This window comes from Manduca sexta, chromosome 16 (assembly GCF_014839805.1).
Source record: "Manduca sexta isolate Smith_Timp_Sample1 chromosome 16, JHU_Msex_v1.0, whole genome shotgun sequence".
In the NCBI taxonomy this organism is placed as follows: Eukaryota; Metazoa; Arthropoda; class Insecta; order Lepidoptera; family Sphingidae; genus Manduca; species Manduca sexta.
The window spans coordinates 6,059,684-6,086,336 of record NC_051130.1 but is presented as its reverse complement, the minus strand read 5'-3'; the positions used below and the strand labels follow the sequence as shown (position 1 = coordinate 6,086,336).

Here is a 26,653-nt window from a genome sequence, read left to right as displayed (position 1 = left end):
AATATGAAAAAATAATGCGCCAATAAATAGAGATAAAATTAAAAAAGGCACACAACTTTTATGGTGGGTGATTACCTAAATAGGGATGAATTCTTTTTCAAAATAAAAAAAAAACAACTAGACGTATACATTACATACCTAACGAAAACGTGGGCAAGAATTAAAAAATCTTACTTTTAAAAGATTATGAGGTATGATTCGGTGACTAAAACCTATTTCAATATAATCTCCACAAAATAGGTTAATTTGAATATAATCAACACTTACTTTTCATTACATTAATAAACTACGTTATTACCTTAATACCTTAATAAACTACGTTATTTAAATATCAGATATACTAATATTATACTTAAATAAAATAACAATTCTGAGTAGATCTATAATGACTATGTATATACAAATCTCATTTTACATTCTTACCCCCTTATTCATAAGCGTTATTTATCTAAGAACGGGGCATTGCTGTGATAACAAGTCTGTTTCTCAGCTTTGTTTATCTGACAGCCAAATAGATTCAAGTTGTATCTCAATATTAGCCAATCACAACGGCTCTACGTCTACGCACTGCGAAGGCTGCCGTACCGTCAGCACTGAGAAACAGACTTGTTATCACAGCTTTGCTTCGTCCTTAGATAAATAACGTCTATGAATACGGGGATTACAATTTACAAAGTAACACTGTTCCTCTATACCTGGTATTATTTAATTGTGGAAGTCTAACAAAATTTCAATTCTGCTTCGGCTTCTGCATTCGCAAAACTAAGATCATAAGACCAAGTAGCTTCATTAACCATAATTAATATTATTATACAACCTAACATTCTATGGTGTGCATATATGGCGTGTCGTCCAACCTAGCGATGGACGCTGAAGAGGCCCTGCCATCATGACCTGTTACTATTGATATGACACTTCTATGCTCTGAGTCACTATCACCACTAAGAATTATGTTCGTTTCACCCATAAACCCAGAGTCTATTTGTTCGTGAGTTTGCAACTTCTTAGGATCGAAAGTACTTATGCCTAACTCTGCAAGCAATTCCTTCGAATCGTCGAAATTTCCGAAAAATACAGAGTCAGTTTCGACGCTCTCGCCGCCAGACTCGCTGCGTCCATCACACAAGGATTCTAACTCATCTGTATCCGACTCGGCTTGTACGACAGACGTTTTGATAACAGTTCTCACTGTTGGCATAGGAGCAATTTCTGGCATCACCAATTTAGGCTTAAGTTGCATCAAATAATTTGCTCTGCGCTTGGACTCATTGGAATCTGTACTCATATACCCTGAGTCTTCGGTTCTGTACAGCTTTCTTAAATCTGTACGCCGCGACCTAGTTCTTGCGGAACGTCTTCCGGAACGTCTGGCATTTAAGTTTTCCGCTCTTGTATATAATGGGAAACGATCTCTATCTTCGGATCCACGTCGACGTTCTCCAGGAGGACTTTCTCGCGTTGAAGATGAGAACTTCGGAGACAGGTCTGGTCCACGGCGGGACTTTGGTGGTACTGGTGGTTTGGGATCTTTTAATCCTTCAATATGTTTTATCAAATCAGGAGTCTTGACGGGTCGTATAAACGCTGGCATATCTTGTGCTCCATACGGCACGCTGCCACGCCTTTTGTACATCTTAGCTTCTTCTTCTTGGGCCTTTGCTTTAGCTTCATAAATCTGCCTTAAATTGCCTATTTTCCTTGTGATAGCAAAGTCTGGAGATTTCTTAGTGGGCTCACTTTCTGATGATGTTGATTTGTATTTGAAACTACCAGCAGATTTCAAAAGTATTTTTTCAACTCGCTTCTTAACATCATGCTTAGGTTTCCTATCAAGAGTGTCAGGGTCGAAATCTTCATTACTATTACGTCTATTCTCTATAGGCGATCCCCGAACTTGAATAGTCAAAGGACCGGGGTTCGAGATATTATCATACAAAGGTTCAGGTGCCTCAATAAACACTTCGCTTATAGATTGCCTGCGGTGTTCTGGTGGTGTGATTTTCTGTTTGATTAGTCCGCTGTCTTCTTCAACAGCTTTCTTTACATCACGCCAACTACTAGTTAATCTTTCGCATTTTGCTAATGATTGATCAGAGTTAAAATACTCGTTCCGGATCAATTCTGGACCACACGCTAAAGAAAATCTGCGCCGTCTCATAAGGCTACGTTCTAAGCTATCATATTCCATACCGTTTTCACTGGAGAAGAATGAATCTTTTTTACGCGACTGTCTAAGCGTATTATCATCGCTGAAATAGGTAGAATCTGCAGCAATAACCGGAATGACAATTCTTGGTGCAATAGGAGATATAGTTTCCATTTTTACTTCTTCTAATTCCATAGGCTCTGCTCGTTTACAGTAATTAAATTCTTGTAGAACTGCCTCCATTTTTACTTTAACTTCAGCTGATACTGGCTCGCCTTCTTCAGAAGTTGGTACTTCTGCTTGATTCACAGGTGGCGGTGGTGGTGGGGGCAATTTCTTTCTAATTCGCCTCGATGTATGACTCTGCGAACTCTTCTTCTCTTTTGTAGTAGGTGATATTGGTTTTGGTTCACTAATGGTGGGCTTGGGAGGTTTCTTGTCTTCTATTGATTTGTTTTCTTTAATTGGAATAGGTTTGCTAATAATTTTAACTTCTGGTTTAGGTTTAAGTTCTTTAGGTACGACAATTTCCTTTATGGGATTTTTCATACATTGCTCTAATAGAACCATTTCTTTGATCTTCGGTTTTGTGTCTTCATTTCTAATCGGTTCAGCAGATTTAGGTCTAACCTCTTCTTTAGCCTTACTTTGAATGGCTATGTAAGTTCCACTCGTTTTAGCAACTGATTTGATCGGCTTTTTAGTAGACGAAGGAGTCGGAACTTCATCTAGCCATTTCCTGACAATTCTTTGTTTATAATCGTCGCTCACGCATGATTTACATGAATTAGATCTTGTTAATGCGACTGCCTTTTGTGGTCTTACATTGCTATCACAACCTGGGCATCCGCCGCAATGGACAGCTCTTCTGCTATTTTCTTGTTTAAGACTTATTGCACTAAACCTACGACCGCGTCTTGCACACGGAATATCCCATCCGAGATCTAAAGTATGATAGAGGTCTTCTTCTGGAATATCTTTTAATATCGGGATAAACCTCTTTGATGTCATCTTTTCTTTAGCAATAGACATAACTTCTCGAATTTTCATGAGAAACTCTATAGCGGCTGGTGGGGGATTCTGAAATAGTAAATACGTGTGTAATATGCTACATAGTGACTTACATTAAATCACATTATTTGTTATCTTTCTTTGGTAAATACCTTTAACAATTCCGTTTCAAAAAATATTGGATTAAAATAAAGTTTCTTCCTTAAGACTGTTTCTCCGTGCGAAGCGAGTTGTCTATTATTAGCGACGTTATTTTCGACGCTGCAATCTACAATAGACAAATCCGAATGCGGAGCTCGCTCCAGCGTATCCGGTGATACTGCACGTCTGTGGAACCCTTCATGGAAACGATCAGAACTTGATACATTTCTTAATGAAGGCCGTGACGGTTTCTTGCGTCGAGAATGTACTAATGCAGATATTACGCTTGAATTCATTTTCTGAAACTAAATAAAAATTATTAGTAACATATTTTACAGGAATATATTAATTAACTTTAACCATAGAGTTTGGTACCTTGTGTGAATTACCAGGCGATTTGTCAATGGTATCTTCGGTGTGCTCACTGGCGTCGGAAAATCCAGTGTCACTGCTGAAAAAATCACTTCCCAGGCCGTTGAGTTTTAACAGTGGATTTGTTTTCAACATCTGAAAATATTACCAATTTTTAATCATATTCCACAATAAATAAGAACACGTATTAATCTTGTTTTTTTTTCTTTAAATTAATTAATATTTTAAATTAAATAATTCTACGTTAGAATATTAATTTCTCACCACATTGTTCATATCGATGCGTGATTCGAGTGAGGTGCCAATATCCGAAGATCCAGATATTGACATGTTTTGTTCTGGATCTTTCCGTTTTCTCTTCTGCCTTTGTTTATAATGTATGTAAAATATGATACCGGCCGCGTAGATAAATATAAGCATAAGAACACAGACGCCGATTGCCAATGATTCCAGGACACTCAGGCCTTGATTTTGTGCGGACGATTCGGTAGGCATTACTTCACCGGAGTGGAATGGTATAGACCGCACATCTATAAAATTAAAAATATATCAATCACTATATATGGTTAACCGTGATAGAGCGAAATAGATAGAGTTTTAGCTGGAGAAACTATATCCTTATAGTTTATAGCTTTGAATTTCTGATGCACTAAAAACTGCTTTTGGGCTTTCATGCAATATTACTCGAATGAGGATCAAAAAGCTAAACGTGTATACAGCTCATATATTTTATCTTACCTAACAGACCATTCTGAGATGCGCCTGCGATTCGAAATGCCGCACAAGAAGTGGCTAGCCGAGAAGTTGAGGAAGCAGAACAGAGCACGTGCACTGCTACTAACCGCCCTTCCAACCGCGCGTGAAGAGCAGCTGATCCCCGCCACTAATACGGGACAGAAATAAATAAAGTGTTAAGCTTCGACAGACAAATCGCATATAAGTGCTTAAATTGTTCATTTAATCGGATGAAAAGCTTATTTATGCTACAAATCCAAATTTTTACATTTCCATCAACAAAATCCGCAACTTAAGCAGATTATATTAAAACCAAAAACACCGCCTATGTTACTCATTTAGGCATAAATCGTTAAATCATATGAAAAATGGAGGAAATAAATCAGTTTAAAATGTGTTACGTAATTTGTTAACAGGCATTTTGTCTTCAGTCGCGGAAACTTGTACAAAGAGCTGCACTCTTTCAAATTCGTCTTGCATATCAGCGGACTTATCTAAATGCGGCATATTTGGACAGATTATACAAATCGTTCCTTTGCCGCCACCAGCTATATCTCCACCTTCATCAGAAGCGTGTCACATTTCAACACTCACACCCAACGATATGTTGACTTCCGCTCGATTGATGAATTCTACAGACTGTTATTTTTTAAACGAAGCAACACAGAAATAAGTGGAATTGCTCCTTTAAGATAACATCTTTATAGGTTCGACTGATACCGTTGCAGCCGTATACGTGGCGAAATTAAATAATTATATATTTACAAAAGAGCAGTAACTAAGTAGCTGACGTATCTACGTTCGAATTTAATAACGCCATCAAAAAAATTTACGAAGACATTTCGATCATTCGGCGGAAGTGTAAACAAGATTTCGGCAGACGACTGCAATGTCATTTATAATATTCTTATCTCTCGACTGAATGCCATCGACACGGGATTAATAAAATACTGGTGCGGAGAACTGGATTCAATATAAGTACATATTAATTCGGCGCATGTGCCGAATGTTTATGCATTTTGGACATTGAGACGTCAATATTTTAAGCATGTGGTAGCTCGTGCCTTTGTTATAAACTATTGGATATGCTAAATTTGCTTACATTTAATTTAAATTCATGGGAGTATATAAAAATTCTAACAATCCAGAATTCGGGGCTTGATTCTTTAAAGCGATTTTATCTTAGCGGAATGACACGGAACAAACATACATCAAGGATTTTTTATCATAGTCGTATTTCAGGAATTACAAACGGTCAACGCTTGACACTTCGCTTTAGATTTTTTTATTACACTTGTGATTGCGATAAGACTTGCCTCTTTTAAACATGTCTGTTATTTATTTTACAAAATTTATGTTTTTAATTTGATTGCGTTTGATTTTGTTTTAGAAAACTACAATGCTTTAACAATTTTAATTTTTAAATTGAGTATATTGTAATTAAAAAATATGTGAAATTAAATGCATGGATAGTCATTACCGCGTTGCACAAACACAAATTCATAGCATATTCACTTAATCTATGTTTTTACTTGAAAACCTCTTTAAACTTTGTACATAATGCCGTCTCTTCATTATTTATCTTTAATTTTCTAATATTTATCCTCCTTCTTATGCATAACAGATATTCTTGCGGAGACATTCCCCACTGTCCAGTTGCTTTAAATAATAAACATCTATATTTACGTATACTATAGGTACGGTAGGTAATAAATTGGTCCGCATGCATATCTTTGAGGGAGGCCATTAGCTGTAGACATTATACTTGTTGGTGAAGATGATTCTGATTTTTACTATCCGGTACCAGATCCTAGTATGTATTAAATTTGTAAATTTATATGCTTTGCAAAAAAGGCGTATTAAATACTGCATTTAATTTCTCGTCTCCAAATTCCATTTTATTCAGTCCAGTTTTGATAATGATCGTTGTTTACGAACCCCGATTGCGTAATAGCAATCCCAACAAATAATTACCGATTAGGTACTCATTAAATTTTAACACAAATACGCAATAAAAACGTGAAAATAATTACTTTAATTTTAATAAGCCTCGTGCATTTTGGAGTAACATTTCTCTTGGGTGGTAAATGTATGGTTGAATGTCTTTGTGTGGTTTACTGGGTTGGGTTAATTAAATTATTTTTGTTAATCGTAACAATTTGTACGGTTATCGGACCCACCGCTAAGTACGATAAGCTTTAATAATCGTTGTAGTAAAAATATACATGTCTTTATTTTTGAAAATTTTTATAGTGTTCGTTAAATCTTGCAAAAAATAACCGATTATAATATTATAAATTTGGTTCATATTATAAATATTATGAAATCGATTCTATTCTTGTTAATCAACGTTGCATATATTATTATTAAACTTGTTATGAAAACGCAAATTACGAATCAAATTGTTAACATAACGGACTTTTCCAATTATAGATAATGTTCGTGCCATGAAATATTCTAATATTTATACTATCTTCATGGCCAAAGAGTGTAAAGAATTCCTAAAAAATAGTCGACCAAAAATAATTCCGATACCGGGAATCGAACCCGAGCCTCCTGGGTGAGAGCCAGGTATCCTAGCCACTAGACCATATCGGATGTAAGTACTTTTACAATTTTTAACTACCGTCGCTGCGCTTTCAATTTTATTCATGGTGCTTTACATGTATTCTTCAGGTGGTTAATAATATTGTAGTTCATACATATATATTATCTCCCACTTTGTTATGGAGAGAAGTAAAAAATATTTTTTCCAACTTCCTTCTATCCTTTTATTTGATTAATTAGTACTCCCAGAGACCCGTCGACCTTTACCGCTCCGTGTCATAAAATGCGCGCCACAGCCGATATTTGGTCACAGGAGTGGCTGTGGTCGGTGTGAGGGTGGAGTATTCTCGTACCTTCGCTGCCAAACAGTGAGATGAGTGCTTGGTAGTGAGCAAAGTAATAATTCCGATACCGGGAATCGAACCCGAGCCTCCTGGGTGAGAGCCAGGTATCCTAGCCACTAGACCATATCGGATGTAGGCACTTTTACTATATTTAACATCCGTTATTGGTTGAAAATTGTTATGAATGCTCTATTCAGTGTGCTGTAAATAGTACAGCAAATAAGAATACGTTCTAAAAGGTCATAAAACAAAAAGATTAACTTTGTATAAGTATCATGATTCACGTAAAATTACGAATTTTTATATTTTTGAAATATCGCCTTTTCTATCCGTCTTTTGCTATCTTTTTTTAACAATAATTTATCCAATAATAATGTGTTAAAAGTAAATAAGAATGCTTTTAAATAACTTCCACATGTCGTATACCAAAGAGAATTATAATCGACCATATACTTTGTAAAATTTAGGATTGGCCTTGTGAACACAGATTTAGCACAAAATCTGTGCTTGTGGCCGCTGTTATTAAAATCACGGCAATAAAATTGTAAATTTTTAGAAGGTACAATAAACGCGAAAAATATTATACTTTATTGACACAACGGCAGTAATAACATCGGTCTTTTGTTGACGGTTTTATATGTACCTATTATATCAATTTAGCTGGCTGATATAGAAAATGTCATTTTAGTTTCCATAGCGATGGAAAATAACGAGAACAAAAAGATGGTGTAACTGTGATACATGCGATGTAGCGTAAAACTCAGTTAATAGTAAATAATTCCTATATTAGTGTATTATCTATGGTAAATAAAGTCTCTTTGTAAAGTCTGCTCTGTTTATAAATTGTAAGGGCGTTATTACTATGCAAAATATCCCATTCCTAACATCTTTGCCATCGATTATAAGTTCGATCTAGCAAATAAAATAAAAGGATAATATTTCAATAGTCAGATAAAAGTTATCCATCAAATAAATTACAACCGACTGACTAGTTAGATAAATTGACAATTATACATACAACTGTTATTTTTAATTCGTTTGTGTTGTACTTTAGTCTACGAATTATCTAATAATTGAAAATCAGTTCTAAATCGAATAGATATAATTATTTTAATTTAAAAATGTATGTGTACAGCTTTATACGCCTTTAAATGAATAAAAATATACAGCTTACAGTTGGTTAATTTATTAAAATATTACTAGTAAAGTACTATTATTTAGCAACCCAAACATGGTTTTAATCGATAATGATCATTGTAATTAACATCTACATTTTCAGTGACAAAGGTTCAATTATGCTCGGCTTGATGAAAAATACCTACCAATTATTTTTAGCCAAGTCTTATTCTACCTATAAGATTATGAAAAAAACAACGAAATAATTTCTTATATTTTTGCCTATGTTAGAAATTGAAATGAAATTATTTTTTGGAATTTTCCGTCCGCTCCGTGACCAATCTAACGCAATAAAATCTAAAAATTAGTATTATTAAAAAAAAAAATACCTGCAAGAATGTACTGCCTTCGTCGCGGTAGAGTCCGAAGGGCACGTCATTGTCCATGAGGTCTCGCAGAGTGACCCAGCCGGAGGAGGACAGGTACTGCGCGCTCGTCACAGCACAAATTGCGTCTTCCACATCTAGGCATAAAGACCATTTTGGAATAAAAGTTGGCGTGCTGGTATCTAATGTTAGTTTCCCAAATTCAGATATATATTGAAATTTAAAAGAAAAATACTTTAAATCTAAAATTATATTGGTCTTTGGTATGTAAATGCAAAATGACAGTCGATATTTTTTTGTTCTCCGTAAATATTTATCGTAATATAGATAAATCACTTTTTATTGATTCGCATGGTAGAGAAATCTTTATGAAAGTGTAATGTGAAAAAATATAAATATATTTTTTTTATTGAATAATGTTATCTTTAACAATTTTATATATAATTTCACAAACATTAATAAGTCCGATATGGTCTAGTGGCTAGGATACCTGGCTCTCACCCAGGAGGCTCGGGTTCGATTCCCGGTATCGGAATATCGTTTTTGTTTTCATAGTTCATTTTTATGCCAACGAACAAAGCCCTTTGTCCAAATAAATAGCTTATTTATTTATAAAGTGATGCAGTGTGTGAGTACTTACCCGTAAAAACAATTTCTTTTGAAGGATAAATAATTTGCCCTTTCAAAGGTAAGAAAACGAAAGGAATTTGCGGTTTTGCTTCACCACGGCCAAAACTGGCCATCAAGCACTCTGAAAAAAAAGAAGAGGTCGTTTAAAAATAATATACATAAATTAAAATGCAGTCGAAGATGGTTAATACTACTACCGCCATCTATGAATAATGTTTATAACTACGCGTTTCATTAAAAGAACACTAGGTGGCATTATACTAAATATATATTTTGATTATTATCTAGTATGCCATAATTACAGAGCAAAGTGCATATAAAGTACAATTACTATCTTTGTGAATCACTTAATAGTGCTATTAGGTATTTAAATGCAGTTCAAATTCTTGGCCTTGACCATTCTGCCTCATATTATTATGTAGAGAAGGCTTTAATATGTGTATGAGGTGCAGTAATTGCGAATGACCTATTATAATTAGCCAAATACAAGAAATTACTAGTGTGTCAGTGTTTCTTAAATGGTAGAGACAAGTATAAGGTCGTATTCACCCGAGCAGATGCATATATCAGTTTTATAAAAAGCGGCCTGGATTGGTATTATAAATCTCGCCTTTAAATATCGGCAACACTTAATTAGTCATACTCAATTTACGTTACTCGGAACTTTAAACTACAAAGTGTTAATCATCAAATACTAATAGGTAAAATAATCGGATAGCCTCCAATGTCTTTCAAACTGCTTTACAAATCACACTTGTTCCAGCAACAAACCAACAAAATAAATAAACAAACTAGACAGGTTGAATGCAACAGTAAATATAATATAATTACCGTCAACATTATTGACGCAGACGCGTTGATCCTCGCGGAAGGTGGGGGTGTCCCGGCGGCACCTGCAGGTGCATGCGTTACCATCTCCGCTCATCGCCGCAAGCGCCGTCCCGTGGGAAACCTCCATGCACCGTGTGGGACCACAATCGGAACCTGGAAAATGATTGTTAAGTTATTAGCAGAATTTGAAAATTATTTGCGAATTCAAATTAAACTACAATGAAAAAATTTTGAAATCTTGAATAAAATCAGGTAAATAAAATGATTATTAATGAAGTAAAAAAGATTATTGATGAAATAAAGAAGGAAGTGATAAATTGGTAAGAAAATATAGAAAGGTATATTTTTGCTTCCATTTTTCTACCCAGAGATTTAATTGAATTAGATTTTTTTTATACATTTTATAGTCAACATAATAATATGCATAATGCACCTGTATTCAGTAACAATGAAAACTTACCTATAAGAGAAAACAAATCTCCTGTGGCCAATCTAGTTACGTTCGCTAGCGCCATCTCTCCGACCGAATTTGACGCAAAAGTCAAACCAACAGTCACCACCAAAACCAGTAACAGCGCCATCTTGTAGATGTGCAAATATGCTCTATTTAACTATGCGTGTCATTTCCAAGTTACAAATGGAATGTTTTTTTTTATTATTTTATAATCTATCCTGCTTTGCATGATGAGGGTTCTCTTCATCATCTGAAACAAAAAAAAAACGTATATACTTGATATAGGTAGTAGTTAAATAGATATTGAATATGGGTGATATAAAATTACAAATATATAAATAAAAATATGATAGGCATTAAAATATACAGGTTTACGTATAATTTTCTGCAATCTTCACCAAACGAAACATTGTGTTCGCTATAAATTCACAATAAAATACATCGAAAATAAAATTTGACATTATAACAGTTTAATGCACAAATTAACATGCAGGTGAGAGCGGAAATATCATGGCCATATTTAAATACTTTCGATATCATAATAGAGGTCTAGCGATTCACTCCATCCACAAAATTAAAACCTGTTACTCGACATAGAAAATATTGTTTTACGTAAATTTCTACTATTAATATTAACAACACAAGCTTGTTATGAACAGTTGTTTCAAATCGACGCAAGAAAGTCATATTTGCATTTCCTAGTCTTATTCGAATGGGCATTTGAATTAATAATGAATAATCATCAATGTGAAAGTAATTTAAAATTAATGTTTATAGTTTATAGCAAATAATATTACTATTATGTTAAATCATACGTAATCGTAAATCACGCATACATAAGGATAATAATCCCGGATAAAGTGATTAATAAATGTTATATAAAACAATAAATCTTTACACAAACTTCATTCATTATGCGCTGTCGTAACATCAACACGTAAGATCCGGGGAAATTATATCGATAATGACCCGCAATATGTACACTTAAAGCATAGGCTTAGACTAAGAGCTAAAGCACTAACTGGTATTATATCGGTGGTAAAATCATAAACATTTTTATAGCACCTATCTTCGAATGCTGTTAACGTTCTATCGTTGTCAAATAAAAGAACTTTATTAGGGTCGCGGGTCGCAGTGATGGGAAGATATTAAACTTTAATTATTAGAAAATCTTATATTTGAATAATAGTTTATTGAAAGTAATATAATTGGAATGTTTTTCCTGATACAATCTGCAACTATCATGAAGAGTAAAACTAACAGAATTACGAATTAAAGAATTGATAGATTAGAAGTCTCTACCGACATCTTATGATAAACAATCGGGTTTCTCACTATCGGCAATTATTTACATCTAGGTTATATTTAGACAAAACAAGTTTATAAAGTTGTGAGGATCGGAGCTCATGGCTTAAGTAATAAAAGGGAATTTAATAATATGTCTTCTGCGTCAAAGAAAGCGAAGGATTTGATAAAAAATTAAAGTCGTAATATAGGTACGACAAAGCGCTTTAAACAAGGATTTAAATATAATAATATTAATTATTTATTCGTAAAACACTTGGCATTAAATAGTAAATTACTTATAGTCATACATTCAAGTTTTGTTCGAAACCAGTAGCATGCATGATCTTCAAAAGTAAATAAGATTTTTCTTTATCCAATAGATATTATATACATAGAGTTCCGTTATTATTTTATGTTGAAAAAAAAACTTTGTTATTACCTACCCACTCGATTGATTTGAATTAAATGTTGTATTTTACGCTAAACTCTCACAGTAATTACGATATTCACCCTTAACCCTACTTTCTAATTCACTGTCAAAGCAAACTATACGAAATAGGAAGCGCCGCGTTGAAAAAATAAATCACAAGATAATCAATCACATCACAAATTATTACCGTGTTCATTACTTAGGCCAATTATCGCAAGCACCTTAGTTCATAAACTGTTTGTCGGAAGTCGAAAATAATTTCTTACACTTTACAAGATAATTTTTTCAACACTTCACGGTCAAAGGTTGTAGATGAAGGTGTTTAATGAGTAATCAATATGACCATTTCCCGTTAGTATGCCTACATTGTAAAAGATACGACCCAAAGAAATAAGAGTGTGCCGGTTTCCAATAGAAATTTCAAATTGATTTTTGTATGATTCTCGCGTGTCACTGTTTATGTAGGCGAAATAACTGCTAGAGGATTAAACTTAAATTATTCAATAGATTATCGTTTTATAGATTTGGTAAGATGTTAAAATATTACTTATTTTTATGCGTAATGTCAAGTAAAGTTTAAGTGTTACTCAATCGGTCAAACAGCAAACTGATAAACTGGGGTCTAATTCTTTATGCCACACGTTATTTTAACAAGGAACAAGCACATAGAGCATCGCGTCGCGTTTAAGACAGTAGAAATTGGCATACAGCGTACCATTCCACGGTATTTACATGAAATTAACGTAAGACGGCCGCGTTAGGAGTTAACATTGTCATAGAGAATAAGGGGGCCGATCATATAATGAGATTGGATATAACTGCTTATACTTATTAGATAGACAGAAATATATTATACTTATATATGTAAAATAAACGGTAAGAAATCGAATCTTTATTGCAAGCTACTGTCTTCGTCTAAAAAAAGGTATGATATCGATCGATTTTCTATTAATTTACTATCGACACCTACTTCGTAAAAATATTGTAATAAATTATTATAGCCAATTTTACGCCGTTAACCTAGTGTCTACACATAACCTCCACTTAACGATTGTGTTCCGATATCTACGGATTGAATCGTAAAAATATCGATTAAAACGATTCCTATATTGCTAATAGGAAATGCTTAACTTATAGGGCATGTCAATAAAGACACTTATATCATATTGGAATCCATTCAATTATAATTGATAGGTTTAATTCGTACAAACAAAGTATTTTTTTTATCATGAAATAGAATGTTTCCAATCACACATAAGCTGTAAACGTTTATGTTAATATTTTTATCGCGGAGAAATTGACAAACATCATAACGCACGACGCCGTGAGAAAAAACTATACCAAAAAATGGACTCCACGCTATTTGAATACCTCTACAAACAAATCAACTATAATTTTACGATATCACACTTTTATAAATTACTATAATGGGAAACACGCTTTCGCTAAGTCAACGCGATGGCTGTGGTTGTTAAGACTGTAAAAAATTGCGGCAAACAAATTGTTTATTGTTTTATATAACAGAGTTGACGTTGTAAATAACAACGCTAAATGATTTACTATTCTTCTAACTTCTAGTGCAAAGCTTAATAAAATGTTAACTGTTTAGAGAAAAGACTAAAATTAGGACTATCTAATAAGTAATTGTTATACTCCTCCGAGGCAATTATTGTGCGCTCGGGTTTCAGTCCGAATGCATACCCGGCCCCAGGCACAAAGTTTAGAATGTATATACCTCATGGTTGTAACTACACATTGAGGCCTATGCCGGCTCGCAAACATTTCCATGTCTTCTCTTCTCCGTCGATCCAAAGGTTGCTTGTCCTTCGCCCACACTTCCCTTCCCCAGATATCCCCTCGCAAGTTCCCTTCAGGGCTCTATAGTCGCTAAGCCGATTCCAGTATCCCATTGGCAGGTTTTCTCCGGTGTTGACAGCGGTGTCCGATAGTAAAAAAAATGGTTTTTTATATTTTCTGATAATTCCCTTTGATATTAATAATATAATTGACCACCGAATTGTTTTATTATGTTTACGGGAATATTACATATCCATACCTAATTAATATATTTTTAGTAGCCACCTAAAATCTTGTTCTTATATAAAACTTATAAATAAACATGTAGAAACACACAAAAATGTGGTAGATATAAAATTTAAATTAAATATATTTTGTAATAATCAGAATCGAATTTGCACATCGTCTTTATCGTTTAACTAAAGTCGATTATAAGAGTATATTGTGCTTTCGTTTTTTAAACGCAAGCGACCTTGTGGAAAATTGGCGAAACGAATCGGATTAAAGCGCAATGACCCTTCTTTCTCTTGATTGCGACAATTATGTGGTTTATACATGAATGAGTATTGTTTTGGAAAAACATTATATTAAGGTATATTATATTTCTTTCAGGTTTTAAAGGTACTTAGGATTGGAACGGTTTGCCAATGTCCGTAGGTTTAAAATCTAGACATACATCTCTTTTCGAAGTTATGTATATATTGTTATGAATTATTATGCGCTATAATGGTCAAGGAAAACATCGTGATGTACCTACCTGGGAATTCTCAATAAGAATTTCGAAGATATGTAGATTATGGCTGAATATAGAAAAGAAAGTGAAGTCTGCTATGCCCTATATGGACAGAGTCGGCCTAAACCCGTGCTCAGCAGTGGGAAGAATATAATACAGAGCTGATTTGTAATTAAAGAAATGTGAGGTTTACTATCCCGCGTAAGGTCAGTTTAGTTGTCGAAAGGTCTAACGATCGTACAGGAAGTCTTTACTAAATAGTGGTTAAATACAGAGCCAACATCAGTACACCTTTATTAGATTAGCAAATTTAACAAATGCTCATTTCATAGTAGTACATTGTGTCTGTTCCTGCAATGAATACTACGTTTAGTGAATTAGAAAAAATAAATAACGTTACAAAAAATAATTTCTTTTTTCTTATAAATAAAGAACTTTGAGTTACAAAAAGTGCACATCAGGAGAGCTCTAGAGCCATAGAAGTTATATTGTTTTTCTCTTCAAACGTCTCTACTGTAACGTTGATATTATCTAGTTAGCGCACAGTTAATTGCTGGTATAATTTTGAAAACGTGGTGTGCCCGTCAGGCGATAATTCCGTAAACAGAAGGTATCAAAACATTATGAAACTAGTATAATTTTGATAATTTAATTAACATGATGACACTTATCAATTAACTGAAAAAATATTTTAATTCGGTACTTAAATTATGGTAGTAGGCTTGACATCTATTTACGATTCAATATTATTCTATATCCTGTTAAAAATGTTTACTTGATGTAAAAAATATTGAAAACACATAAAATCCAATCAAAAGTGCTCCATTTAGAGGTCACGCATTATAATATTTTTAATTAAACCAGAATTAATTGACCTTTATCGAGTGATATATTGGAATGATGATCGTCAAAAACAGATGATATATAAATCAATATGAAACATCGTTTATATTCCGTTTTTTTAAATGTTAGAAACAATTTAAATGTTAATCACTTCGGTCTGACGTTGGGCCCTTTATCTATGCCAGGAATATTTTATTGTGACACATTTTTATGTCAATATTCAGGTATAAACAACCTGTAATGTAATGTTGTGAACCAACGTATATAATTAATAAACTTAGAATATTAACAGTAATTATTTCATTACTGAATTAAATCTTTCGGAATGCAATGAATTTGTAAGGTATCATATTACAGATTACTTAACCACCAACAAATTATATCTGTTTAGTAATCTATCTATAGTATAGATTCTATACTATCTGTTAAGTACTAGTTACTGTTCAACCATGTATTAACTATTTATTCCACTGCTGGGCACAGATCTTCTCTATTGCTGAGAGGGTTACTTCATAATATTATCTTCTTTGTTATACCTCAAAATTGAATCTGTGTAAAAAATATTGCAAAACAACTTTACGCATGCATTACATTTGGATCGAGAATCTAAGGCAGTCCAAGCTATCCTATTTCTAGAAAATTCTACACTATTTCTTTCTTTTATATTATGTTTCTTTCTTTTATTTATATTCTTCATACATTTCGTATGGCTAACTATGTTAAGACGTTATCTATACGAAATGTATGATGGAATTGGACTGGTAGAAATTGTCAGCTCCATGGATCTACTCCTAAAATACACATAATTTTAATTTGTAACAAACACTATTTGGTATGCAATTCAATAAGGAATGTTATAGTTATTTAAAATTTCAAAAATTACTCTAAAATATTATATTATAGAACTTTTTCTTAATTCTTTACGTTTTACCGCATGTATGTGTAAAGGTACGGGAGCACATTAATATGATTGCACCCTAACCGCGTAGGAATAGACTACAGAGCGATCAATGAATTGGTTTAAACGGAATCACCAACACTTTTATTAATGGTTTGGTTAGTAATGGTTAAATTCCTAATTCAGAATCCTCCCACGGCATTAAGAAGTCAGCATTAAATTTTATTTGACGCAGCTATTGCTATAAGAAAAAGAAGTATTCTCCTATAATACCTTGTTACCAATATTCCGACATATGCTTATATGAGTAGTTTAATAAGCACTACGTCCATACGTAATTATGACTAGTGATTAGTGGAAGTCATTTTGTAATTTACAATTCATAGCCCAGGAAATGTAGACAATTACGTAAAGCCGTTGCCACACTAACGGATACTATGATGGACCTACAAAAGGCTCACAATCCCGATTTGTTTCGGAACCGGTTGCTGTCCACTATCATTTATTCCCGCTATCAGACGGACATGCCTTGCGATAATATTTTATTTTGTTTCTAAGGCCGTTCGCACATTGGATACGATACGTCGTATACGATCTGTCGTATGATTAAAAACCTAAGTACAGAAGGGATTGAATTTACGAACTATCTGAATAAAAATATATAATTTTAAGCATATAGCTTACAAGCTTATCGTACTCATTACGAAGTACAAATTGCCATATCCTTCAAAAAAAGATCGTAAATATGCCTTAACAATGAAAAGTTTAAAGTGCGCGAGGCCCAAGATTTATAACAAGCCATTTTGGTCGCGAGCCACGGATGTACCTACTTTATGATTGATCATTTAATTTATTATATTGCCTTTTTATAGAGAGACGAATGACTGTCGGTAACATTAGTCAATAAGACATATTATTACGCTATCACTTCATCAACGAGAATGAATGAGTTATTTTTATTTTAAGTGTAGGTAATGGTCATTAATTTATTCAATTTTGCGGCTTATACATTCGCATACGTCTGGTGAAATTATTATGATGTATTTACTGATATCCATATTGATTCTATAAATCACATAGATATTTCCAAAGCCGGCATTAGAGTTGCAACTGACAAGGCAAGTCATTACGACAAGACGGGAAAAATGTTCAGAAATATTTTAATATCACATATTTTGTAACACATTATCAACCTGCTTGAGTTCTAAATACCTATTATGAAAGTTAAAAATCTAACCGAAATATCGTAATAAGGAAGATATTAAATTAAATTTCAAAATTCTAGTAATAACTAATTTTGTAAGATGCCAGATTACTTAAAAATCTTAATAAGATAAAAGACGTCGAAATTGCTTTACTAAGAGTTGCCAAATGTTTTTCTGAACGTTTGCATAAATTTAAATGAGGTAAACGAAGTAGCGTCGCGAAGACGTGGACAAATTTTTGCTACTAAACACTATATTACCATGAAACTAAGAGTTGCTGAAGTTGTTCAGGTTGTCAAGCAACTGTCAGTGTTTAGACGGTTACGTGTTTGCCGATTGTTAAATCGGCAAACAACTTGAATCACTACCGCGTGGTGACGTAAATATATCAATGCTTACGTACAAAAAACGCGGTATTTGTTCAAGTTATTTGCCGACAGCTTATAATGGACATTTTGACATTGCAGTAACAAATGATACCATATTATACTTGTTCTTTTAAAAACAATAATTTACTATAAATCATCTAGCCATAGGATGTAAAATAAAAAAGCTTTCAACAAAATAAAAATTAATAAAAAGTCATTTAAATTTTACATGCCCTAAGGCCACTACGACTACACGAAGACAATTTGTACGATCGACAACATAATACATAAAAAATACACTTATACACACTATATTCGCACTAAACTACGAAAGGATAAAAAATGATGAATACAAAAGGATAACAAATTTTAATTTTTTACTAAAACCGGGATTGATGTTTGGCACAATATTAACAGAATGAAGGCTAATATGTGGTTTAATTTAGTTAAAATTACACTGTGCACTGTGCAGTGCTTCTTCGGAAGGTAATAGCATCCAAGCGTTGTCTTAAAACCGATGCATCGATTGTTATTATGTTATTATTAGGTATAAGTAGTTCTAATTACTGAGGTGAACAAGATGTTAGAGAACTCAGAATACAAAATGCTGGTGTAAACAAGATGCTATGCAATGTCGAAGACTAATAAAAGTAATTAATGAGGAAGGTTATATTATATCTACCACCACTGTAAAATATTCATAATGTGGGTCACATTTTAATTAGAGAATAAATTGAGATGATAAGAAAATTTAATTGATATAAACAGCCAATCAGATAAAGCTATAAATCATTAATCAATGAAGATTCACATGATTACATCTTTGAGGCGTGGTGCATAAACTTCGCAATGAAGATGGGTTCTTCTTTGCATGTTATTATCGAAATAAATATTATTATTGGTATCCATAACGCCTATCTTTTCAATAATGATTTATATTTGGCATTATATTTTTAAATATCATAGAAGTATTATAATATTTATATATGTGTATAAAGGCAGATCGTTATATTATCAATTAATTAAAGTTTTTAAAATGTCTACTTTTGTTAAAATTAATCCAATTAATACAGCATAATAATAACTATGGTCAAAGAGCATCCTTTATGTTTTTTTTCTTCAACGTCACTCTAGACGAATTAAAATAAACCATCATTAATAGACATCCGAACATGATTTTATTGATTTGACATTTGCCACATAATTTATGAGTTTAAAATTAATATTTATAAATTATAGGCCCTCATTATAATGTAATATAACATTGGATATTTGATCATACTTGATAACATGGGCTAGAAACGAATATGATTTTATGAACAATATGTTTATTACAACCTAAATTCTGGAACATACTTTCATTATATTATATATAATTTAAAAAAAAAATTCACTCCTCAAAGTTGCAGGAAGTCGCTAGATGCAGATGATCAAAAGGTTGTTCTAGAAATCTTTGGAAGAGGTCTTTGCAGCAATTGACATTCTGTGGCTCATGATGGTTTAATCTATTATAAAACATCCTATAAAACTTAAACTCAACATTAATCAATCAGCCCGTCTTCGTCTACTGCTGAACATAGACTTCCCCAAGTGAACGCGATCCATGGTTTTGAGCAGCCTGCATTCAGTTACTACCCGACGCCGTTTCAAGTCGTCTGTCAATCGTGCTGGGCGTCCTACACTACATCTACCTAATCGCGTCCTCCACTTCAGTACCTGTCTGCTACATTAACCATCCATTCATCTGCAGACATGGCCGGCCCACTGCCACTTTTGTGTACTAATTTTGCGAGTAATGTCAGTCACTCTGGTTCTCTGGCGGGCTCTACTATAAACTCTGCATACGCATTTATTAAGACTTGTAATTTACAGCCATCATTCTAAAACAACTCTAGACTAGTTTATACATATTATATTAAAATTTTAAACAAACATAGCCCCTTACTCCTCGATCTCCGCACGACGAGGTCAAATTCCGGAGAACGTCGCCAACATTAAGTCTACCTATTGATTAATATTGTATCTATAAAATGTTTATAAATAAGCATATACGGATCGTGATTTACTTGAATAGCGATTTTATTGACTCTAATAAATGTATTTAAAGTGGTAGAATAATCCTGTAGACATATTTGTCAATAGCGTGGATAGGAATCGACTCGATCAGAGGAACACTACCATCTTACTAAAAACATACGTGAATAGACACTTTGCTGTTTCGTAAAGTAGGAAACCGTATTTACTTTTGATATCGTGGATATATATGATGGTCGAGTTCACTTTACCTCATCAATATGCGCTTATCCAAAAAAATGTGCTACAAATCTTTTTATTTTTAAAGTTAATTTTTTGTTATTATACATATCCCTAAAAAAACAATGTGTATAATTTTTTTAAAATAAAATGAATTACCCTCCGATGTCTAAGCTCAAGACTCAAGCCACCGGCGGTTAGGGATTCAAAGTGAGAAATCTCCTCACAATGCGTGCCGTGTCCAGCAATACTGTCTTCTGCATCTGGCTTCCGACCCAATGGCCAATTGAGAGCTTCTGAAGATGTTGCTCGAGGCTCTTTAGTATTGACCCATTATTATTATTTGTGCAATTCAAGCGCGAAACAGTGTAGGAGGTAAGTAAAGTAGAGCATAACTTTACTATAACTTGCTTGACAAGTTTTTATACGTGCGTGCTGATTGCATCTTTATGCAACTATACTGTATTTTTTCATAAAACAAGCTGTCAAACGAAACTGTTATTATGTCTTGTTTGGCAAGTTGTAGTGGTATTTCGTTGATTCAGTTACATTACCGTTCTTTAGAGAATATTTTCATAGAAACCGTTTATGAATGAATTTGTAAAAAAAATATTTATTCTGGAAATTGTGTAAGTATTTAATACACATAATACCTACTGTGAAAAGTTATGCAAAGCATCAGAACATTATTAAGTTTTATAATAAATATAAAGACAAAAAACCTATGGTCCAAGGGATGTATATAAACAAAAGAATCTCGAAAGGGTATATACGCAGAACATGTGAATAAGGAACTATTTTCTGTGATTAACATAATACTTGAACCTTACGTAAACCACGTGGTAGTCATTTTATCTTATTTCTTATCTTACTTACTAACTAATATTATAAATGCCTAAGCAATATGATTTTGTAATGTTTGAATGTTTGTTACAAGTAAAAGCAGAAACCCCTGAATGGATTTGTATGAGATTTAGCACACACATAGACCATGCCCTGTATTGACACATAGGCTTCCCTCCCGGTAATTTAGTCCCGTAAAAAAAAATATTTTTGAAATTTGTTTTTTTTTAAGTAGATGGTGCTCGCTTCGCACCAATGGGGCTATCAGTACAGTGAATTATGGACTTTATGAACAGGAAAAATTATTCACGCGGGCGAAGCATGACAACACCTAATTACAAATAATCTGTAGGCAATAAGAATCATAAAATGTTGTGTAATTAGTATCGAAATATAAATTATAGAGACGTAGAAACATAAAATTAAAAGTTAATGTCAGACAGTAATAAATCTACCATTGCTAAATCTGAAACGAAAATGACACCTCATGTATGTGTATTTACAAATACAGATTATATCCGCCGTAGCCTAAAAATAAAGAATAAAAGGCACAATAAAAGTAATATACACTTTCCAAAAGCAATTTTTTTAAGATTAAACACGCAGATAATCGCTTATAATAGTTCACTAAGCTCATCCAAGATGTTTGCATATAAAAATAATTTTATGTTTTCGTTTAAAATTCTCGTAAACATCCGCCATTTTGTGTGTCAAAGTAAAATGAAATATTGGTATTGGCTTTTTCTACAAAAAACTAGGCCAAAATTTACATGACATCTTTTACATAAAAGTTATAAATATTTAACTAATCATTTAGTTTCTATCAGTTGATTTCGTAATATATTATTAAAATTTCCAAGGTAAAGTTATGCGTGGATCTCTAGGCAGGTATAATATCTGTTTTTAGATATCTCGCGTTCCTATGTAAACCTTTCATGAACTAAGATATATACATTTGCATAAATAAAACGTATGCCTTGCTTAAAACAATAAACGTTTTTTAATATATTTTTTTATAAATGGCAACTTTGACTACTAACGAAAAATCTCTGGAATCTAGAGATGGACCGATTCTTGAAAAGCCATTCTAGGCTGGCCATCTGTTATCACACAGCTATGTAACCCGGAAACCATTTACTCTGTAGACCTCACACATTCATTCCAAAGAGATTATATACAGGTCGGCTTCTTATAACCGTACTTAGTTTATCAGTCCGTAGTGTAAATCTGTTACATTTAGTATAAAAAACTTGTTTCTGTTTTACGGAATAGTTGCACTCACGCTAAAATAATAGTATGACATTTAAATCTTCGAAAGCCACGTGTATGCTCTGGTATTTATATTTGCCTATGTGTTGCTCGTGGCTTTATTCGAGTAATAAAAATAAAAATCTCACCGCAATGAGTGCTTAGATTACATAGAGCGGATATTGGGAAGATTGTCATCCAGTTGTTACTCTACCGTGAAATACCAAAACACCAATATAAAATATTTAATAATGTTTCATGTCGTGATTTGCACGTTTTTAATGCCCATGCCAGCATGTTTTCTGTACATATATTATTATTGTAATAATATCGAAGGACGCTGTGACATCTTATGACACATTTTAAATAAGACAATGTCTTATTACCAATTGGTAATAACTTTTGGAGCATAAATTTGGTCCTGATGTCCAGTCTATAACTAACTATACTGTTTAGTGTCTTTTACTCATCGTGTTGGTACTTTGTCAGGATAAAACGGGCCTGTATGATATCAAAACTTAGTATATCTGTACTAAATGTACTAAACTCCGTCTTGAGTTTACGTCTATCGAACATCCAAACAAACTTTCTGATTTATAATATCAGTAATATTAAGATTAAAATACACATTTCTGGGAAGGTTATTGTCGAGTTTGAAATGTTTTGGAAATATCAAAACTATTCCAATCAAGTAATAACGAGAAAGTCGTTAAAAAAACCGATGAGAATTGTAGAGACGCGACAATGGCATACCATATTTATAGCGGAAAATGCGCTTACCCCTTTCACAAGCGAAGCTAATTGCCGGGAATAATGAATTTATTAAAGTCATTAACCCGATTAATTATATTATCCACAGATATATCTATTCGATTAAGAGATTAGGTAATTTAACATGGATAGTCGCAAGATTTTGCATACTTTTCAAAACATAAATATTTATTTACTGTTTAAAGTTTTGATTATTATTTTCCGAATATTTAGATAATTAAAATATCTTCTCGTGTCAAGGAAATTGTCTTAAAGAAATAAGAAATCTTATTATTACAAATGTGAATATCTGTGACAATGTTTGGATGTTTGTTAGAAGTAAATGCAGAAACTGCTGAACTAATTTTAACTAAATTTCGTATAAAGGTAGACCACATCGTGAATTATTAAATAGACTAGTTTTATTTCAGAAAAGTACACAGTAGGCCTTTTATTCTAGTAAAAATCGGGCGTAGACACGAGAAACACCTAGTACCTAGCATAACAAAGTTTAATATAAGGTATAACACTAAATTATCCAAGTTTATTTCTTATATCCTTTATGAGAAGAGTATTGCTCCAAACGAGAATGAACTTGTGGGCATAATGGCGTAGAATCTTTTACATTGGGCCCTAAAGTTTAATCCTAGAACGGTATAGGCAATAAGACACTGTGGTTTTATATTCGCAGATTAGATAAGTAATGCCGTGTAATCTTTGGCATCACGGCCATTTCTAAGCTTATAGGATTATAAACTCAATTATTATAAATTTGAATAAATTATTTGAGTACTAAAAAGTTGTATAAGTTATAAGGTGTACAGTCAGCAACGAAGGTAATTGAACAAGTTCAAATTTTCGAATCTACTATATATGTTCAATTCAATGAAAAAAAAAATTGAGTGAAGTAAAATAAATCCCGTTTATTTCATTATTGAGAAAAAAATGGATTAGAACATAAGAGTGTATATATAGTTGATTTAAAGATTTGAATTTATTCAGCTACTTAAGTGAGTGAGTCTTCAATACAATTATTAATATGTAGCACGGTATTAAAGGCTGTATTCGTTAATCGTGATTTTAGTCTTCTCTGTCATCAGACTACGATAACTAAAGAGAAAAGTAAGAACCTAATGCCTAATGCCTATTATATGTGTTAAGCCCGAGATTTCTAATATTTATTATCTTCGCAATTTGGTCTTTAAGTAACAGCAGACAGTAGATACGATGACCCAGTAACAAAGACAATACTCGTAGTATAATAAAAAAATATACAAGAAATAGCGGTTTTTAAATTCCCGTTTTGCTATTACTATAAACGTACGGCTTTAAGTATACTTTTTGTGCGGACTAGTTATTGTAACATGCAAATTCTGCTAACGATACAAGTTGCGAAAAAATCGAATAAAAAATAATAGTTAAAAAAATATATTTAGAATAAGGCTTTTATTTAAATGGCCTGAATAGAAATAAATAACCTTTCAATGAAATCAATCAGTATTTTATACTGTGTAGAAATACAAGTTTCAATCATTTGCAAGTTTCGAAACGAACATATACACACAAACATTCAAATTTAAATAAAAAACTTGTAAATATGAAACACGTAAGGATCAGCTAATACATTTTTAACAAATGTCTCATTCCTTAGACGTAGGCTGCGTGCAAAAACGAGTTCTGATTGTGCGTTTATTAATTATTGATTAATTGTTATGTAACATTGTCACATAACATACGGATAGGATATCGCTGATCTATGCTAGGTGGTACGAAATACAATAAGATTTTTAGTATTCTCGGAAGCGCGTGTTGAACATTTCTATATAACATAAAACAAATAACATATAAAGTGCTTGCTTCTTTACGTAATTTTGTAAAATCTTAGGCTTTATTAGGATTTTGATGTAGAGATACGTAGCGTTCCATAGTATTACCTGGATATCCCTTGGAATCTTACTAAGAGTCATGTAAGGTATTATTGTGGAGGTGAAAATATATATTTATATGACCAATTAATAACACGCGGCAATTTTCAACCCATATTACAGTTTGAAGGGAATTCCAAATAAGCTTCCCCAACGACTCTAGGAATCCGAATGAAATCTAACATCAACCTAATAGCGAATAAATACATTAGACAAGCCTGACAATATACGGATTTGCAAGTTATGTCAGCTAAGTTAATATAATCCAATGAGATCAATGCATAAATTATGTTATAAAATATTCGATAATTGCATCAGCTGCTAAAGGTGTTAGTTTGAAAAAGTATGAGTTAATCTATCATTGATAGTATAAACACATCAAAATAATTATTTAATGACCAGGGGCTCGTTATTTTTGCGGTATCCAGAGGTTTAAAGGTCAATAACATCAAATTCATGTCCTATAATGATATTCATTAGAGACTTTTTACATGTAGATTATAGGATTAATGAACTTCAATTCTTTTGCCAACAAAAAAACAGTACTTCAAACTATTATACAACGCTCTACTAAAAATTAAAAATATTAAACGATAAAGATAATAAGTATGCCAGTTGATACTATGCAATGTAAATAAAATAACGATGATTGCTCTCAATAATCCACGTTTAAACTGTGTTAAGTCATAAAATATTTTCTATGAGCCATTAGTTACCTCATAAAATAGTTAGCGGAACTTAATTAACGAATATAATTTATGTAAGTTAGTGTTGGTAAGTGCCTTGACAATCAGTAAAACTACTTACCGACATTTTCAATAAACTATACAAGCACTTTTTCGATCAATCTCAAAAATGGACCAATCAGAACAAACATTTTTTGACATGTTTACAAATTACTTATTTAGATTGGTGCATTCTCGGAATGGGATTGAAGATTGAGATTTGGACTTTTATTGAAAACGGCTGTAAAACACCTATTATATTGACACGCTACGGAATTAAAAATTATAATAAAAAAATATAATTACTTCTTGACTACATTTACTGTATTGTTATAAGTTACTGCTAAAGATCTTTTGAAGTTTTTTTATTACTGATTAAATATTTTGGAAATAAGTTTAAATATGTCATATATGATAAAGCCACTCTGAATAATAACATAAATTAAAAAAAAACACCGTATTTATGTTCACTTACCACCATAACCGAAGACAGTGTTTATCAAATTCCATAAAAAATCCAAATGTAACCACAAAGTCTAATTCACAAATAAATACCAATCACAATTTCGTACAATCCATGGAGGTATTATTCCCGCGCGATTTTTGCGGTCGCCCGCGCCGCTAGTCACAGTGAC

General features: G+C 32.8%; 1 protein-coding gene and 3 non-coding genes across 4 annotated transcripts; 1 reads left to right on the top strand and 3 right to left on the bottom strand.

Annotated features, from left to right (window-relative positions):
- Positions 1 to 612: 612 nt before the first annotated feature.
- Positions 613 to 26,653, bottom strand: LOC115444759. The gene is made up of 10 exons (XM_030170666.2): positions 26,494 to 26,653; positions 10,720 to 10,963; positions 10,260 to 10,412; positions 9,439 to 9,549; positions 8,802 to 8,935; positions 4,409 to 4,553; positions 3,935 to 4,200; positions 3,674 to 3,805; positions 3,310 to 3,603; positions 613 to 3,226 (listed from the first exon to the last, which is right to left on the bottom strand). The coding sequence occupies exons 2-10, from the start codon at positions 10,838 to 10,840 to the stop codon at positions 818 to 820; spliced, it is 3,765 nt and encodes a 1,254-aa protein (XP_030026526.1). The 5' UTR covers positions 10,841 to 10,963; positions 26,494 to 26,653; the 3' UTR covers positions 613 to 817.
- Positions 6,932 to 7,003, bottom strand: Trnae-cuc. The gene has a single exon. It is a non-coding gene; the product is annotated as a tRNA-Glu (tRNA).
- Trnae-cuc lies at positions 7,356 to 7,427 on the bottom strand. The gene has a single exon. It is a non-coding gene; the product is annotated as a tRNA-Glu (tRNA).
- Trnae-cuc lies at positions 9,262 to 9,333 on the top strand. Its single transcript has one exon. It is a non-coding gene; the product is annotated as a tRNA-Glu (tRNA).

What these genes read in the sequence shown, in the direction of transcription:
- LOC115444759 (XM_030170666.2), bottom strand. Translation starts at nt 10,840, where the DNA reads ATGGCGCTGTTACTGGTTTTGGTGGTGACTGTTGGTTTGACTTTTGCG. An exon ending in AGATTTGTTTTCTCTTATAG is followed by an intron (nt 10,413 to 10,719) that starts GTAAGTTTTCAT and finishes ATCATTTTCCAG; the next exon opens with GTTCCGATTGTGGTCCCACA. An exon ending in AAGGCAGTACATTCTTGCAG is followed by an intron (nt 4,554 to 8,801) that starts GTATTTTTTTTT and finishes GTCCCGTATTAG; the next exon opens with TGGCGGGGATCAGCTGCTCT.